The 16,639-nt window shown below is 55.5% G+C and overlaps 2 protein-coding genes across 2 annotated transcripts; both read left to right on the forward strand.

Moving 5' to 3' along the window:
* Positions 1 to 2,069: 2,069 nt before the first annotated feature.
* On the forward strand, positions 2,070 to 5,985 carry LOC104260233 (C-type lectin domain family 17, member A-like). The gene is made up of 9 exons (XM_009815876.2): positions 2,070 to 2,134; positions 2,417 to 2,527; positions 2,695 to 2,793; positions 2,978 to 3,028; positions 3,134 to 3,226; positions 3,599 to 3,712; positions 3,803 to 3,954; positions 4,756 to 4,865; positions 5,509 to 5,985. Exons 1-9 carry the CDS (start codon positions 2,092 to 2,094, stop codon positions 5,639 to 5,641), a joined length of 906 nt encoding a protein of 301 aa, XP_009814178.2. The 5' UTR covers positions 2,070 to 2,091; the 3' UTR covers positions 5,642 to 5,985.
* A 710-nt stretch (positions 5,986 to 6,695) lies between these two features.
* LOC132320551 (CD209 antigen-like protein A) lies at positions 6,696 to 10,875 on the forward strand. The gene is made up of 10 exons (XM_059833058.1): positions 6,696 to 6,771; positions 7,129 to 7,179; positions 7,745 to 7,864; positions 7,984 to 8,034; positions 8,144 to 8,269; positions 8,673 to 8,735; positions 9,478 to 9,567; positions 9,753 to 9,922; positions 10,378 to 10,487; positions 10,740 to 10,875. The coding sequence occupies exons 1-10, from the start codon at positions 6,696 to 6,698 to the stop codon at positions 10,873 to 10,875; spliced, it is 993 nt and encodes a 330-aa protein (XP_059689041.1).
* Positions 10,876 to 16,639: the final 5,764 nt, after the last annotated feature.

A 16,639-nucleotide genomic window follows, 5' to 3' on the forward strand; every position in this document is an offset into this window, starting at 1 on the left:
GGTTGGCACCGCCTTGCTGAGAGACGAATGGCAGGCGCAGGTGGTGATGATGGATAGGTAGTGCGGCCAATCGGCTGCCACGTCGCCCTTGGAGTGGCACCTGGCTGACAGGAGAGGGCAACAAGCCCCGCCTGTCCAGCTGAAGGGTTTGGATTTGATTGATATGAGAATCTACCAATCGCTGGCGTCGAAGAAGGTGAGGCAGCCTATGGGGGTGCGGCGACTAGGCGGCATTCACCCCTCCAGCACAGGTGGCTGATCCCGCCTTCCTGGGGAGATTTGCGGCTCTTATTGGCTGACGGGGGCCGACAGGCAGACTCCTCCACCTATGGGGCGTCGAGTAGCTGATTGCCGCTCTGTGGTGAGGGATCCAGGTTGGAGTCAGCCTCCATTACCTCAGGGAGGACGTGCAGGTAAGTGGGCCCGGGGTGGGGGTCCCCAGTTCCCCAGGGATAAGGGTGTTGTGGGTCCCTGGTTACCCAAAGATGGGGGTATTGTGATGGGGGGGTACTTTATTCCCACAGGAACCTGGGCATGGGGGCCAGGGGGGTCCCCAGGGATGGGGTGACTGGGGTCCCCCATCCCATAGGGACCCAGGGATGGGGACAGTAGGGACCCAAGCTCCCCATAAATGGGGGTGACAGGGGTCCCACGTTTCTCTTGGGGCATTGGGAATTCCCAGTGATCACAGGGATGGGGGTTTGGGGGACACTGGGGATGTCCCCAAGGACAGGAGTGGTGGTGTGCGGGGTGTCCCCAGGGATGTGGGGACACTGAGAGGCCTGCGGTCCCCAGGGACAGGGCTGTGGGAGACTGGGGGTGTCCCCAGGGACAGGGCTGTGGGACACCGGGGGTGTCCCCAGGGCCTGGGGGTGCTGAGGTGCCGTTGGAGAGATTTTTAACGGTGCTGAGAAGTTTTTTTGGGAGATTAAAGGGATTTTCAACCACTCCAGCTTCAGTATTTAAAAAATGAAAAGATAAAAACCCCTAAAAAAGGTTAAAGAGATAAGGATGTGGGATGCTTAGGGGTGGGAGCTGGTGTTTTCAGTCCTCTCTTGACTTTTATCTCAGTTTTCAATTCTTTCCGCTCAAAAAGTGCCATCCTTGATTCTTTTTTAAACCTCTCCCACGCCTCTGGGACAAACCGCACGCTGGCAGCAGAGAGGGGAACGACTGCAAGAGTGCATGGCCCAAATTCACAGCGTTTCAACCCAAAACTGACTCCATTGCCTCTTAGAAAATGCCAGAGCCCCAAGGGCACGAGAGGCCACCCCGGGGTGAAGTTTGTCTTTGACTTCCCCTAAATTCAGGATCGAAAAAGGGGAAATCGGACAAAATGAGGAAGCTGATTGCCCCAAGAGCAGGGGAACCGGAGTGAGGGATGTTCAACTTTTGGCTGTGTTTGCTCTTCCCAGGGTGCATCTGTGAAACTCAGCTGAAATCGGGCACCAGTGAAGTTATTCGTAAGTGCTAACTTTCGTTTTCTGTGATAGCCCGCCCAGGGGATGCCTGGCTTGAAAACCTGAGGGTGTTCAGGCAATGAAAAGAATTTTCCGGAGAAGGAATGAAGGCAACGGCGCCCCAAAAAAAGAGGATTTTCACAACGCTAAGTTTCTTGCTTTAAAAACAGAAGAAATTATCACAAAAATGCTCAACAAAATGCTAAAGAATTCCCACCAAACAAACAAAAAAAAAAAATCAAATTTAGGTGCTCACCTCAGAGAACGCTGGCCACTGTTTCGGCATGAGGCCTCCAAAAACCGCCTCCTCGGGCAGGTGTCGGCCTCGTTTGAGGAGAGCAGAGTGTGTTTTTTAACCAATTCTTCTAAAACCCACCAGGGACGGGGCTGCGACACATGGTGAGGGGCTGCCCGGCCGCATCGGCCGCTCCAAAGCTCCTGAGTGCGCAGATTTTTTTGTTCTTCTAGGAAATCAGAATTATGAAATGCAAGTGTTTCCTTCCCCCCAGGATGAGATGACGTGTCTTCCCCACCACATAAATCGGGGCGATATCAAAAGAAAAAAGGATCAGAGATGTTACAAGGCGAAGGTGCCTTCGGCACCTATGAGAAATGTGATTTCGCTGAGGGGATGGAGTTGGAGAAGCAAGAGCGGAGGAGAGCATATAAAGGAGGTATCGGGGCGAGGGAGCGGCTTTGGGAATCCAGAGACATGAAACTGGAGAGTTTCAGCTCTTTAAACCGGTCTTTCTCTGAAGTTGTAGCCAAATTTTACCGGCTGGTTCCTCCGTAGGGTCACAATTTAGGAAAAAGAGGTTTGAGCGTGGAGAACAGGGTGGTGGAGCCACTCCAGAGGTTGTTTTGGGGGGATCTCTCTTCTTTGTGCTCTTCTTTAAGAAAATGTCTGTTGGGGGGGAGTTATTTGGAGCTGCCTGACCCCATTTTGCTCCCGGCAGTGCTGTCTCTCTTAGCTTCGGCTCCGGAGAAAGCCATCGCGCTGCTTTACGTGCTTCTGGCTCTCGCCTTCATGTTCTTCATGGCTCTCACCATCGTGAATCTCCGGAGAGGTGAGCCCGATCGCCAAGCGTGGGGCGGGCACGAGTTGAGGGGGGGAAAACACCATTGGATGGAGCAAAACGTGGCTTCGAGTTAGGATTGAAGGCCCTTCTGCGGCCCGCAAGCTCTCCGGGGCCGGATCCGGAGCGAAGGTGAGCGCTCTCTTCCTCTCCCCTAGTATCCGCGGCGTGGGAGGCGTTGGAACAAGCCCGCATGTGGAGCGAGAACAGCCACGCGACGGCGTGGCACAACCTCTCGGAGGTCCAGCGCACCCTCGGTACGACGTTTCACCCCGAAACAGCTCCCTGGCACCCGCTGTATCCTCAATTCCTGCATGGATTTTCCCCCCGGCGCTTCCCAGGATGCTTTTTCCGGCAAAAATAATGAACCGAAGCCACTTTACATCAGGACAGAGATGGTTGGGGCTTGTTTTGAGGTTTCTCCTCTTATTTTCCTCTTAGATAAACAGTTCTCTGGTGAGCTCAAGGCGATCCACGGCCGACTTCTGAACGGTACGCCAAGGAAAAGGTGGTTTAGGGAAATTTGGGCAGAATCCTGAATACCGGGCACAGGCAGTGGTGAGATGGTGTCAAAAGCGGAGTTTTTCCTCCTTCCAGTGTCGCAAGAAGTGGAGAACGTGCAGTGGAAAATGACGCGGTGCAAAGCGGAGTGCTGCGGGAAGGAGCTGTTGGATCGCATCCGCGTCCTGGGTGAGAGCCTGATTTTGATGGAAAATCGTTAAATTTGGTCATTCTCGACTCCCAAGACACGCGGTTATTGGGTAGGCGCTCCAAAGAGTCCTAAAACGTGCACCGGGAGCACACGAAGCCGATCTTGATGAGTTTGAGAGATCATTAAGTATAATATTAACAGAAAAAAGCCTTTCTCAGCCTGTTGATAAACACAATAAAAAGCTCATTTAACGAAAGGGCTTGAGGTTTTACTGCCTGAATTTCAGAGAACGGTAACTCGCGCCAGGAAAAGACGCAGCCATGGTGTAAATTGGGTTGGAAAGGGAGAGAAACATGGGGTTTTTTAGGTCTTTGCGGCAGCTGAATTACCTTTTATCCTCTCCCCGGCAGAGGAAAGGGACGCGCTGGAGCCGGTGCTGCGGCAGCTGGAGGAGTTGAAGCAGGAGCAGATCCGCGCGTCGGCCTTCCTCAACGCGGCGCTGGAGGAGACGCGCAACCTCTCAGGTGAGGGGCTGAGCCCGCGGCATCCCCCTGCGCTCGCCCACGTGTTCTCCTTTATTTTATTTTTCTCTTTTTCACCCCGTTTTCCCTCAGAAATTCTCTGCACGAGGTGCCCCGCCGGCTGGCAGCAGTTTGCCAAAACCTGCTATTTCTTCTCCACCACCACCAAACCCTGGCTGGCCGCTAAAGACTTCTGCACCGACTTCAACGCCCATCTTGCCATCGTTGACAGCGAGCTGGAAAACGTAAGCTGAGAAATCCCGTAAAAAAAACAGAAAAAACCCCAGATTTCATGAGTTTAGAGGAATATTAAACTCCAATTCCACAAATGGAAAGCTGGAGGTTAAGCACGGGCGACTCAAGACTGCCCATGGAGGCGGGAAAACGCAACCGGTTGACGTTCCCACTTTGGTTCTGAAGTGATTTGGCCAAATTGCATGAATCCGTCCCCGAAATGGCTGGCGTCATTTAAGGGTTTTTTGGGAAAAGCCAGGGGGAAAGCGGCTGCCTCCCCGCTGGGTCTCTGTGACCCCAAGGGACCTTGCGGTCGTTTGGGAATTAAGAAGGTCGTTTGGGAATTAAGAAGGTCGTTTGGGAATTAAGAAGGTCGTTTGGGAATTAAGAAGGTCGTTTGGGAATTAAGAAGGTCGTTTGGGAATTAAGAAGGTCGTTTGGGAATTAAGAAGGTCGTTTGGGAATTAAGAAGGTCGTTTGGGAATTAAGGTTATAGAATGAATTACAGAAATATAACCCAAACTGTGCACAAATCAGCACTTCTACCCCGATTTAGACAAACCAACCCAATTTTTAAAAAGCTCATTTGCTCTGAAAAAAGCTTCTTCCTCCAAATATTAGAAACTTCAGCACTTTTTTCCATTTCCGATGGTAAACTTCGCATTTTTTGGTCATGCTTGTGGCACGCCACAGTTGTCCCCTGCAAGGGACGGGCTCCCTGCGGTCACCAGCCCCGGCGCCGCTGAATCCCTTTGCCGTCGTCTTCTGCTTCCCCTTCCCAACGCTTCTTTCCTTTCCCCCCCTGTTTGCAGAAATTTCTGGCAAATCACATCATGGACAATCAGATTTTCTGGCTGGGCCTGACCGACATGGACAAAGAAGGCGACTGGCAGTGGGTGGACGGCCGCTCCCTCTCTCTCTCGTATGTTTTTAGCCTCAAATTGCCCCAAAAATCAGCTTTGTTCTCCCTTCACCCCTTTTTTGCTCAAAAAAAGGCGCCGCACGCTCACTGGCGCACCCGTCCGCTCTGGTTTAGTGCGTAAAAAGCACTGCAATAAATTTCATGCTGCGGCAGCACCTGAAAATGCCGGGTGGAGGGAAAGGTAAGAGGAGCCGCCCTGCTGCAGGCAAGATTTTGGCTTTTTTTCCCCCAAAATTCGCTTTGGTTTCGGGGTTGAAAACCCAGGTGGGAACAGGCAAGGAGCCGCAGCGCCCGCTCGGTTCCCGACCGAGACCCCGCACCCTGAGTCAAAGGGGTTCTTTTTAACGGGTCTCCTCGTTCTTGCCGTTGTAGGAGAAACACCGTGATCGCAGCGGAGCCCTTTTCCCGCGTTAAACGGGAGGGAAAACGGGAAAAATCACTGAAATCGCACTGCTGCGTTAAACGGGGGGAGAAGGTTGTTTTTGGGGGGCTGTTGCCCTCCCTGGGCGATGCTGCGGGGCCGGTGTGCTCTCCGCCTGACTCCCCCCTACTTAAAAAAACCCCCACAAACATCCTAAAACCCAACAAGTTCCCAAATGCAGAGTTTTCCACCCAAACTGATGTGCCCCCCCCACACTTCTAGGTTCTGGAACAGCGGTGAACCCAACAACGTGGGCCACCACGGTGAAGATTGTGCCACCATCTACTCCAGCGGCCACTGGAACGACGCTACCTGTTCCCTCGCCGAGCCCTGGATCTGCGAGCGCAGCTGCTAACGGTTTCCCCCCCCGTCTCCGGGCACCCCAACTCACCCTCCCGGGGCTTAAAAACGGGGGGAAAACAGTAAAAACCCGGCAGAACCAAGCGCAGGGTGAAAACACAAGGCTCTGGGGTAAAAGAGGTGTCCGAAAATGGGTTAACCCCCCACCCCGCTTCCCAAAAGCGGGGTGCGTTGCTTGGGGGTGGGCATAGCGCTGTGGCGGAAGGGTTAAACCGTTTGAGGGGGTCACTCCTTTGGGGAAAATTTAGAGATTTTGGGGTGTTGGTTAATGTTTTGCGAGCCGTTTTCCTGTTGTGCCGAGGCTGGACGTTATCGCTTGCTGGTTAATCAGGAAAAGAAAAAAAAAAGAATAAATAAAGCGCTTTGATTGCGATTTGAACCAAAACTCACGTAAATGGAGCCGATGCGGCGCCAGGGAGGGTCGGCGCGCACCTTTTTTTCCCAGGGTTTGGGTAAAAAAACCCCAAAAAAGGGAAGAGAGACCGGTGAAGATGAGGCATGAGTGTGTTTTCTGGGCGCGTATGCAAATCCCCAACTCGTGGGTGCTGAAGCGCGACGCCTGTTTTGCCGAAAGGCCGTGTCACCGGATTCCCCTCCCGGTGCGGGCAGCGGCTCGGCTGGAAGATTTGGGATTTCACCGGCGCGGTGTTTAACACCCGTAGGTGCCACTGTGGTGGTTTTATCGCTAATCCCTAAAAAAAATCCCTCACGCCCGCGCGGGAGCTGCCTTCAAACGCCCGCTGGCGGCAGAGCTCACGCGGCGTCACCCTTTCTCCCCCCCAAAACAAACCCCTCACCCCCAAATTCACCGAATCCCACGTTCCGCCGAAAAGGTGTATTTTTTTGCGCCGGGAAGAGCGCAGTCTCGCCTTCCTTTCGCCGCCCATTTGCATGTCACCGCCGCCCCGGCACGCAGAAGGAACCGAAACCTCGGGGCCGAACCGCCGGCCAAAATGGGGTGCCGGAGGCGGCGAGGGGTGTGCCGGGGCGCGTGCCGAGGGGTTTAGCTCCCTGCCGGGCGCCTGCGCGGCTGCTCTCCCCGGCAAAGCATGGCCGGGCAGGAGACCTACGGCAACTGGTTGGGTCCCCCGCCGGCGCACGCCAAGCGGCTGGTGAGACAACCAGGTAAAATTGGGGTGCCCCCCCTCTCCGTGTCCTTGGCATGTGTTTTTTGGGGGGCCGGCGGGTGACTCGGAGAAGCGTGGCGGCGTCCGGATACGACCGCGGGGCACCGCTGGCGTACGGAGCGGGGCGAAACACCTTTGGGGCTCTCGAGTTGTGCGGATCCCGCTCTGCGCTCGAGAGCCCCTAAATCGCCACGTTTAGCCCCAATTTCAGGTGTAAATTCCAGGTCGGGCCTTAAAAAAGCATCGGCAACTTCCTCGCCGCCCGCGCCGGGGTTAGAAGCGCTAGCGGTGGTTTTGAGGATCCTCCCCTTATCCTCAACGCTCTTTCCCTTTCCTTTTTTTTTTTTATTGGCAGGAATTTACTCCATCGCTGGAAAAACGACGCCCGTGGGTGACTTCAGACCGGGTAAGTCATCGTTTTTTCACCTTTTCAGGCTTTTTTTGTAGCGCGGATGGAAAACAGAACTCCCCCGAGGCCGAACCGGGCTTTATTTTCAGCTCGGTTGGTCAAACATGTGTCGCTGTACGCTGCGTTTCTCTCCGAATTTGGTTCCTTCTGTCAAACGAGATTAAATCGCCCCAAAAATATCCTAAAAGTCCATGTTGGGGGGATTGAGAGGGAAATTATGGCTCCATCCTCACTCCCGGGAGAGGGCGTTCGCGCCTTCGCAGGCTCATATTCATCCCCTCCCGCCGCGGGGAGCTTCAAACTTCAGCAGAATTCCTTGGATTTGCAGCTGAGGGGAGAACCCGTCTCCGAAAGAGCGGAGCGACGTTATAAAAAATCTATAAAAATGATAAAATCAATATATATTGAGAAAAGGATGTAAAAACCGCGCCGGAGGTGCTGTGGATTTACCAAAGGGGAAAGTGGAATTGCATTTTTACGCTTTCCAGCTGATCCTTAACGGACAGGATTCCCAGCTGGCCTCAAAATCCTGAGTTTTTCACCCGTTTTTCCTCTCGCGTAGCGTCCCCGGACAGCTTCGAGGACGATTACGATGACGTGTCCCTGTCGGAGTCGGACCGTGGCCACAAGCCGCCGGCGTCCGATGAAGATCTGCAGAGCCAGAGGAGCAAAGGGGGCACAGGTAGCACCCGCCTCCTCTCCCCGCATCGCCTGTGCCGTCGCGGACCTCCGCGGGGCAGGATTTGGCCCTAAAATGCCCCAAAATCACCCCCCCAGCGACTCCTTCCTTCCTCCCAACAGGGGTTTACATCCTGGCGGGGAAACCGGCATCTCCAAACCCTTCCCAAAAGGGTGAGTCCCTCTCAACCGACGCCCAGTATCCCGCAGCGGATGCCTCGCTCGGATCCAGACTCAGGAAGTTGGGATTCCTTCCGGATTTCTCCCACGCCGCTCTCCGCAGGTGACCCGGAGCCCGGAGGTGGCAGGGGACGGAGCCGCAGGATGACGTCGGTGGTCGTCCTCTACGTCCTGGTAGCGCTCAGCTTCGTCGCGTGGACGCTGCTCTTCGCCCTGACCGTGGTGAAACGTAAGCGGTCCCGGAAGGGTCCCCGCCGGGCCGGGAAGCAGCAATTTTGGTTAAAAAACCACCAAAAAAAGGCATTTTCACTGTTCAAAATAACACGTGGCCTGTCCCCACGATGCTTTAAGCGTCCGTCCACGTGGAAACCGCAGCCAAAGCCTGTCCGTCGGCACGATTTGTTTTTAATTCTACCTCAGTACGTGAATTTTAGGGTTTTATCACCAAATTGCCCCCGGAGCGCTCCGTCTGGGTGCTGCCGCCTCCTGCCCGCGCCAGCAGCACTCCCCATTTGCTATAGGGTGTAAATCCAGAGTAAATCCTCGCTGGAATTCCCCCAAAAAACCCATAAATCGGGCAATTTTATACGCAATATGATCCAGCCATGTTTTTCCCTTCGTTTTCCTTCCAGAGATGGAAATCATGGCGGAGTTAAAGCTCCTGAGGTCGAACTTCTCCGAGAACGAAGCCAACGGTAGGTCCTGGGAATCGCGTCTCCCGCGGTGAAGTTTAACGGCAGTTGGGAGACGCCGATTTTTTTTTTCGGTCTTTGGCTCTTTTTCTGGCATCGTTTTTTTTGCCGTTTGGTGTAAATTAAGGAGAAAAAAAAAAATTACCTTTTTTTTGAGCGGCTCCTGGTTCTGCTCCGTCTCTTAGCGAAACAACGCTGACTTTCACCGCCTTATTTCCGATTTCCGCCGGGAAAATGGTGTAGATCGGACACCGACTAAGCTCGTGCCCCAATCCCGAAGGAATTAGCCCCAAAAAGGTGCAAACAGGAGCAAATCAGCCTTCAGGATATCCCGAGATTTATCCTGATTGCAGATTGGGATCTTACTGGGGTGGGAAATCCATTTTATTGTCACGGTGACAGGTTATGGCGAGGGAAGGAGGTAAATCCTACAGAAAATTCCCTAAAAATCAAATATAACGGGCCCAATCCTTAATCGCTGCCGAAGGAGTCATTAATTAAACGATATTATGGGTGATATCGCAGCGAAATGAGGAATAAAATAACCAGGCGGCCGGCGATGCGAGAGCTTTTGCAGCCCCGGTTGGGATTTCTACCCATGGAAAAATAAATCCTGTGGGAAAGAGCTCAAGATTTGGGTAAATCGAAGCCGGGAAGCGGCGGAGGGGGAAAAAGCAGGAAAAATTGGGGAGGGACGGGAGGACACGGAGCTGGGGGCGGTCGCTCACCCCGTTGCGCTCCCCAGTGCGACAGGGGCTGGCGGAGACGCGACGGGAACAGACGCGGATGCGGAGCGGGATGCACAAATACTACGAGGAATTGCAGGATATGGCAGGTAAAGCCGTCGTCTCCGTCTCCGCCGTCTCTCCTCCTCGTGCAGCGGGAGAGAAATCCCGCCGCTGGTCTTAGGGCTGGAAAATCGGGGTGATTTACGCCCGTTTTGGAGGTTTTCAAGCGGCGACAGGCAAAAATAACTTCTTTTTTCCCCTGGGTTTTGGGATTTTTCCTCGTTTTTTCCAGCGCTCATCTGCAGATCCGTCCTGGACAACAAGAAGTGTTCGGCCGGCTGGAAGATCTTCGAGAAAAGCTGCTACTCCTTCTCGACGGAGACGATGAGCTGGGCGGACGCAAAGGAGATCTGCGCCGATCAAGGCGCTCACCTGGTCGTCGTCAACTCCGACACGGAGCAGGTCGGTCGGACGCTCGCGCGTGGAAAAATAACCGGTTTCTCGGCTTAAACGTTGCCCAAAATACCCGTTTTTCTCAGAGAATTCCTACTCTGGCAAAACCAGGAACGCGAAAAAAACCTTTTTTGGGCTGGAATTAGCCGAGATTGGCCGTCGGGCTCAGTTATTTGGAGGCAGAGAGAAGCGCCGACGGCTGAGCCGTGTTCGGTCGACTGCGACTTCCTGTTTTAAGGAAAAAACCGCTAAAAACGGAGCAAAAAAAGGTCAACATCTCCTTTCCGGAGCGCTGCGCACGCACTTCGCTTTAATAACCCCAAATTGTTCCCTATTTCCCCCCGAAACACCGCTCAGGAATGGTGACGCTGACCTCACCTATGTTGCCTAAAGCCTCGAGATGCTCCGTAGTCCCCCGGAATTTGTGATTTTTGGGGATTTTTTAACCGATTTGGCTTTTCTAGACCTTCCTGAAGGACAATATTAACAACAGCAGCACGTACTGGCTGGGAGTGACGGATCAGCTGGAGGAGGGCACCTGGGTCTGGACTAACGGCGAACACACAAGTATTAGGTAAAAATTCCCTCCCCAAATTCCCCCAAAACGGGGAAAATAATCCGAAAAATAAACGGAAAAAGGTCGTCGACCCACCGAAACGTCGGTTTTAGGTCCGTCGAAGGATTTGCGGAGCTTTTTAGCCATTTCCTTCCCTCGAAATAGAAATTTTACCTCTTCCTGAGCGCGCGGGCTCGCTTTGATTTCTTTATTATTTCCTCTTTTCCTTTTTTTCTCCTTTTTTTTTCTTTTTCCTCCTCCTTTCGCCAGCTACTGGAACACGTGGAAGGAGAACAAAGACAAGGACCAGAAGGACTGCGGCAGCATCGGACCCGACGGCATCTGGAACGACGACAGATGCTCCCGCTCCAACCACTGGATTTGCGAAAAGTCCTGGAATTGCTGACTTCGGCATTATTTTTATTTTTATTATTATTATTTTACCTCTTTCCAGACAAATTTTCCCCGCGCCCGTTAAAAAAAAATACATCTCATCCAGCTCCCCTGCGGGAAGTTGGAAATCCGGAGGCTCCACGCTCCCGTTTTTGCCTATTAAGGACGTGCAGATCCCTAAAAAACACAGTAAAATCCCCAACTTTGCAACCCTGACCCCCAAACCGTGAAAAAAAAGGGATTTTCACTTAAAATAACTACTATAAAAGGGTTAAAAACCCCCTCGCCCCCGCAAAAAACCCCGTGTCGCCCCGTTTCGCCTTTCCCCCCCACCTCTGCCCCCACCTTTCCCCTTCCCTCCCCGAAAAGCCGATTTTGGTAAAATCCTCCTTTATTTTTTTTCCCAAATATTCGATTTTTCATATTTATCCTCCCCTCCCGCAGGCACCAGCCCCCCCGCGCCCCAAAAACCCCCCCAAACCCCCAATTCTGCTTATTTATCCGCTCAATTCAGCGCATCGTCACCCAATAAAACCTCTTTTTTTTTTTTTTCCTAAGAAACGCAGCGTCCGCCCTTCCTTTTTTTTAACCTTTTTTTGCCCCAAATAAATAAAACGACCCTCAAACTTCATCCCGGTGGTTAAAAATTCCCGGAAGCAAAGGGAAAAAAAATCCCTTTTTTTTTTTTTTAAAGGGGTTAGAAGCGAAAATAACTAAAAAGCGGAAGTTTTGGGGGAATTTACACGTTATCGATCAGCGGAAACGCAATGATTCGTTACGGGTAACGAAATTCCCTCTCCGGGTTGAAAATTAACGGGGGGAGCTCTCCCCCGCCCCCAAAAATGAGGGAATTTGAGCCGCGTTTGAGGAATTTGCTGGAAAAATCAATAATTAAAAAAAAAAAAGGCTCCGGGGAGCCGAAAGTGAAACTGGTTTTAGGTCGTTTTTGGCCGTTTTTCAACCCAAAAATAAAGCGGAATTCCAGAATTAACCGAAATACCCATTTCTCGCAGGGAAAGCTGCGGAGCTGGAGACTGGGGGTTACTGGGAGCACTGGGGAACTAGGCTGGGGGCGTACTGGGAGGGCACTGGAAACATGGACTGGGGGTACTGGGCAAATACTGGGAGCACTGGGAGCGAGAGGCAGCCTGGTCCCAGCACTAGGAGGGGACTGGGAGCACTGGGGGGGTACTGGGAGCACTGGGAACTAGGCTGCGGGCATACTGGGAGGGCACTGGAAACACAGACTGGGGGTACTGGGCAAATACTGGGAGCACTGGGGGAGAGAGAGCCTGGTCCCAGCACTGGGGGGGGTACTGGGAGCACTGGGGAGCAAGGCTGGGGGCATACTGGGAGGGCACTGGAAACATGGACTGGGGGTACTGGGCGGGCACTGGGAGCACTGGGGGAGAGAGGCAGCCTGGTCCCAGCACTGGGGGGGTACTGGGAGCACTGGGAACTAGGCTGGGGGCATACTGGGAGGTCACTGGAAACATGGACTGGGGGTACTGGGCAAATACTGGGAGCACTGGGAGAGAGAGTCAGCCTGGTCCCAGCACTGGGGGGGGTACTGGGAGCACTGGGGGGTACTGGGAACGCTGGGAACTAGGCTGGGGGCGTACTGGGAGGGCACTGGAAACATGGACTGGGGGTACTGGGCGGGCACTGGGAGCTCTGTGGCTGAGGGTACTGGGAACAGTGGAAGCACTGGGCTGGGAGGTGCTGGGAGGCTACTGGGAGAACTGGGGGTACTGGGCAAATACTGGGAGCACTGGGGCGGTACTGGGGCAGGGACACAGCCCGGTCCCAGCACTGGGAGGGTACTGGGAGCACTGGGGCAGGGAGACAGCCCACTCCCAGCACTGGGGGGGTACTGGTAGGGTACTGGGACATACTGGGAGGGCACTGGGGGGTACTGGGACACTGGGGGGGACTGGGAGGGCACTGGGGCATACTGGGAGGGCACTGGGGGGAACTGGGAGCACTGGGGCAGGGGCACAGCCCAGTCGCAGCACTGGGGGGTACTGGGAGGGCACTGGGGCATACTGGGAGCACTGGGGGGTACTGGGAGGGCACTGGGGGGTACTGGGAGCACTGGGGGGTACTGGGAGGGCACTGAGCGTACTGTGAGCACGGGGGGGTACTGGGAGGGCACTGGGGGGTACTGGGAGCACTGGGGCAGGGAGACAGCCCACTCCCAGCACTGGGGGGGTACTGGTAGGGTACTGGGACATACTGGGAGGGCACTGGGGGGTACTGGGACACTGGGGGGGACTGGGAGAGCACTGGGGCAGGGAGACAGCTCATTCCCAGCACTGGGAGGGTACTGGGGGGTACTGGGAGTACTGGGGGGTACTGGGAGGGCACTGGGTCATACTGGGAGGGCACTGGGGGGTACTGGGAGGGCACTGGGGGGTACTGGGAGCACTGGGGAGTACTGGGAGGGCACTGGGTCATACTGGGAGGGCACTGGGGGGAACTGGGAGCACTGGGGCAGGGACACAGCCCAGTTGCAGCACTGGGGGGTACTGGGAGGGCACTGGGGCATACTGGGAGGGCACTGGGGAGTACTGGGAGCACTGGGGGATACTGGGAGGGCATTGGGGGGTACTGCGAGGGCACTGGGGGGTACTGGGAGCACTGGGGGATACTGGGAGGGCATTGGGGGGTACTGGGAGCACTGGGGCAGGGAGACAGCCCACTCCCAGCACTGGGGGGGTACTGGTAGGGTACTGGGACATACTGGGAGGGCACTGGGGGGGACTGGGAGCACTGGGGGGGACTGGGAGAGCACTGGGGCTCATTCCCAGCACTGGAAGGGTACTGGGGAGTACTGGGAGGGCACTGGGGCATACTGGGAGGGCACTGGGGGGTACTGGGAGCACTGGGGGGTAGTGGGAGGGCACTGGGGCATACTGGGAGGGCACTGGGGGGAACTGGGAGCACTGGGGGGGACTGGGAGGGCACTGGGTCATACTGGGAGGGCACTGGGGGGAACTGGGAGCACTGGGGCAGGGACACAGCCCCGTCGCAGCACTGGGGGGTACTGGGAGGGCACTGGGCGGTACTGGGAGGGCACTGGGGAGTACTGGGAGGGCACTGGGGGGTACTGGGAGCACTGGGGCAGGGAGACAGCCCACTCCCAGCACTGGGGGGGTACTGGTAGGGTACTGGGACATACTGGGAGGGCACTGGGGGGTACTGGGACACTGGGGGGGACTGGGAGAGCACTGGGGCAGGGAGACAGCTCATTCCCAGCACTGGGAGGGTACTGGGGGGTACTGGGAGTACTGGGGGGTACTGGGAGGGCACTGGGTCATACTGGGAGGGCACTGGGGGGTACTGGGAGGGCACTGGGGGGTACTGGGAGCACTGGGGAGTACTGGGAGGGCACTGGGTCATACTGGGAGGGCACTGGGGGGAACTGGGAGCACTGGGGCAGGGACACAGCCCAGTTGCAGCACTGGGGGGTACTGGGAGGGCACTGGGGCATACTGGGAGGGCACTGGGGAGTACTGGGAGCACTGGGGGATACTGGGAGGGCATTGGGGGGTACTGCGAGGGCACTGGGGGGTACTGGGAGCACTGGGGGATACTGGGAGGGCATTGGGGGGTACTGGGAGCACTGGGGCAGGGAGACAGCCCACTCCCAGCACTGGGGGGGTACTGGTAGGGTACTGGGACATACTGGGAGGGCACTGGGGGGGACTGGGAGCACTGGGGGGGACTGGGAGAGCACTGGGGCTCATTCCCAGCACTGGAAGGGTACTGGGGAGTACTGGGAGGGCACTGGGGCATACTGGGAGGGCACTGGGGGGTACTGGGAGCACTGGGGGGTAGTGAGAGGGCACTGGGGCATACTGGGAGGGCACTGGGGGGAACTGGGAGCACTGGGGGGGACTGGGAGGGCACTGGGTCATACTGGGAGGGCACTGGGGGGAACTGGGAGCACTGGGGCAGGGACACAGCCCCGTCGCAGCACTGGGGGGTACTGGGAGGGCACTGGGCGGTACTGGGAGGGCACTGGGGGGTACTGTGAGGGCACTGGGGGTTACTGGAAGCACTGGGGCATACTGGGGGGGCACTGGGCCGTACTGGGGGGGTACTGGGCGGTACTGGGGGGGTACTGGGCGGTACTGGGAGGGCACTGGGAGTGGGGGCAGTGCCCAGAGCCCCCCAAAGCCACCATCCCCCCCCCAGGAGCCTCCTCAGCCTCCCTCGATGCCCCATTGGCTGAGCCGTGCTGCCCATCTCAGCTCACAGCCAACCGCTGCCTTCTCTGTGCCCTGGGGGGGCGGGTTTTCCCCTTAGCACCGCCTCCCAGGGCCACTGCTGCCCATTGGCCAGCCCTACTGCTCTTCATTCTGTCCCACCGCACGATAGGCCCGTCCTTGCTCCCTCCTCCTGGCACCGCCCAGCTCCCACCTTGCACCAATCAGACACCTCTCTGGCACTTGGGGGGCGGGAAGACACACTCAGCACCATTGGCTACCAGCTCCTGTCAATCAAGAGCTGGCAGGAAGCTAATTGGCTTCTGGGGGAAGGGAGGCAGGGCTTGATTGGCTCAAGACCCCACCCTCTCCCGTGGAGTGGACGTGGGTGTCCAGGCCCCACTGCCCAGACCCCCAAGTGGTTCTGGGCCCCCTCCCTGGACCCCCAGGTGGTTCTGGGCCCCCTCCCTGGACCCCCAGGTGGTTCTGGGCCCCCTTCCTGGACCCCCAGGTGGATCTGGGCCCCCTCGCTGGACCCCCAAGTGGATCTGGGCCTCCTCCCTGGACCCCCAAGTGGATCTGGGCCCCCTCCCTGGACCCCCAAGTGGACCCACCATCCGGACCCAGGCATCCCCCCAACTCCGGGCCGCATCCAGCCCAACTCCTCGGGGCTGAGCCACGGGCCTTTAATCAGCTTTTTTCAGCCCAAAAAGCCCCACTGGAGCCGGAAAAGACCAGAAACGGAGCGATCCCGGGGGAAAACACGCCGGAAATGGGTTGTTCCGCAGGAAAAAGCCAGAAATGGGGCGATCGTGGAGGGAAGCAGGCGGAAAAACGGGGTGAAACTGCTGGAAAATGGTGGAAATGGGTCATTCCATGGAAAAACGCTGAAAATCCGTCGATCCTTGGAGAAAATGCTGGAAAAATGATGGAAACTGGTTGTTTCTTAGAGAAAATGGTGGAATTGGGTGAAATCTGCTGGAAAAATGCTGGAAACGGGTTGTTCCATGGAAAAAATGATGGAAACTGGTTGTTTCTTAGAGGAAATGGTGGAAACGGGTGAAATCTGCTGGAAAAATGCTGGAAACGGGTCATTCCACGGAAAAACGCTGCAAATCCATCGATCCTTGGAGAAAATGCTGGAAAGATGATGGAAACTGGTCATTTCTTAGAGAAAATGGTGGAAACGGGTTGTTCCATGGAAAAAATGATGGAAATTGGTCGTTTCTTAGAGAAAATGGTGGAATCAGGTGAAATCTGTTGGAAAAATGCTGGAAACGGGTCGTTCCACAGAAAAACGCTGAAAATCCATCAATCCTTGGAGAAAATGCTGGAAAAATGATGGAAACTGGTCGTTTCTTAGAGGAAATGGTGGCAACGGGTGAAATCTGCAGGAGAAATGCTGGAAACAGGATGTTACATGGGAAAAATGATGGAAACTGGTCGTTTATTGGAGAAAATGTTGGAAATGGGTGAAATCTGCAGGAAAAATGTTGGAAACAGGTCGTTCCACAGAATAATGCTGGAAATTGGTTGTTCTTTGGGGCAAATGCTGGAAAAGGGTCG

The sequence above is a fragment of the Gavia stellata genome, chromosome 38 (assembly GCF_030936135.1).
Source record: "Gavia stellata isolate bGavSte3 chromosome 38, bGavSte3.hap2, whole genome shotgun sequence".
In the NCBI taxonomy this organism is placed as follows: Eukaryota; Metazoa; Chordata; class Aves; order Gaviiformes; family Gaviidae; genus Gavia; species Gavia stellata.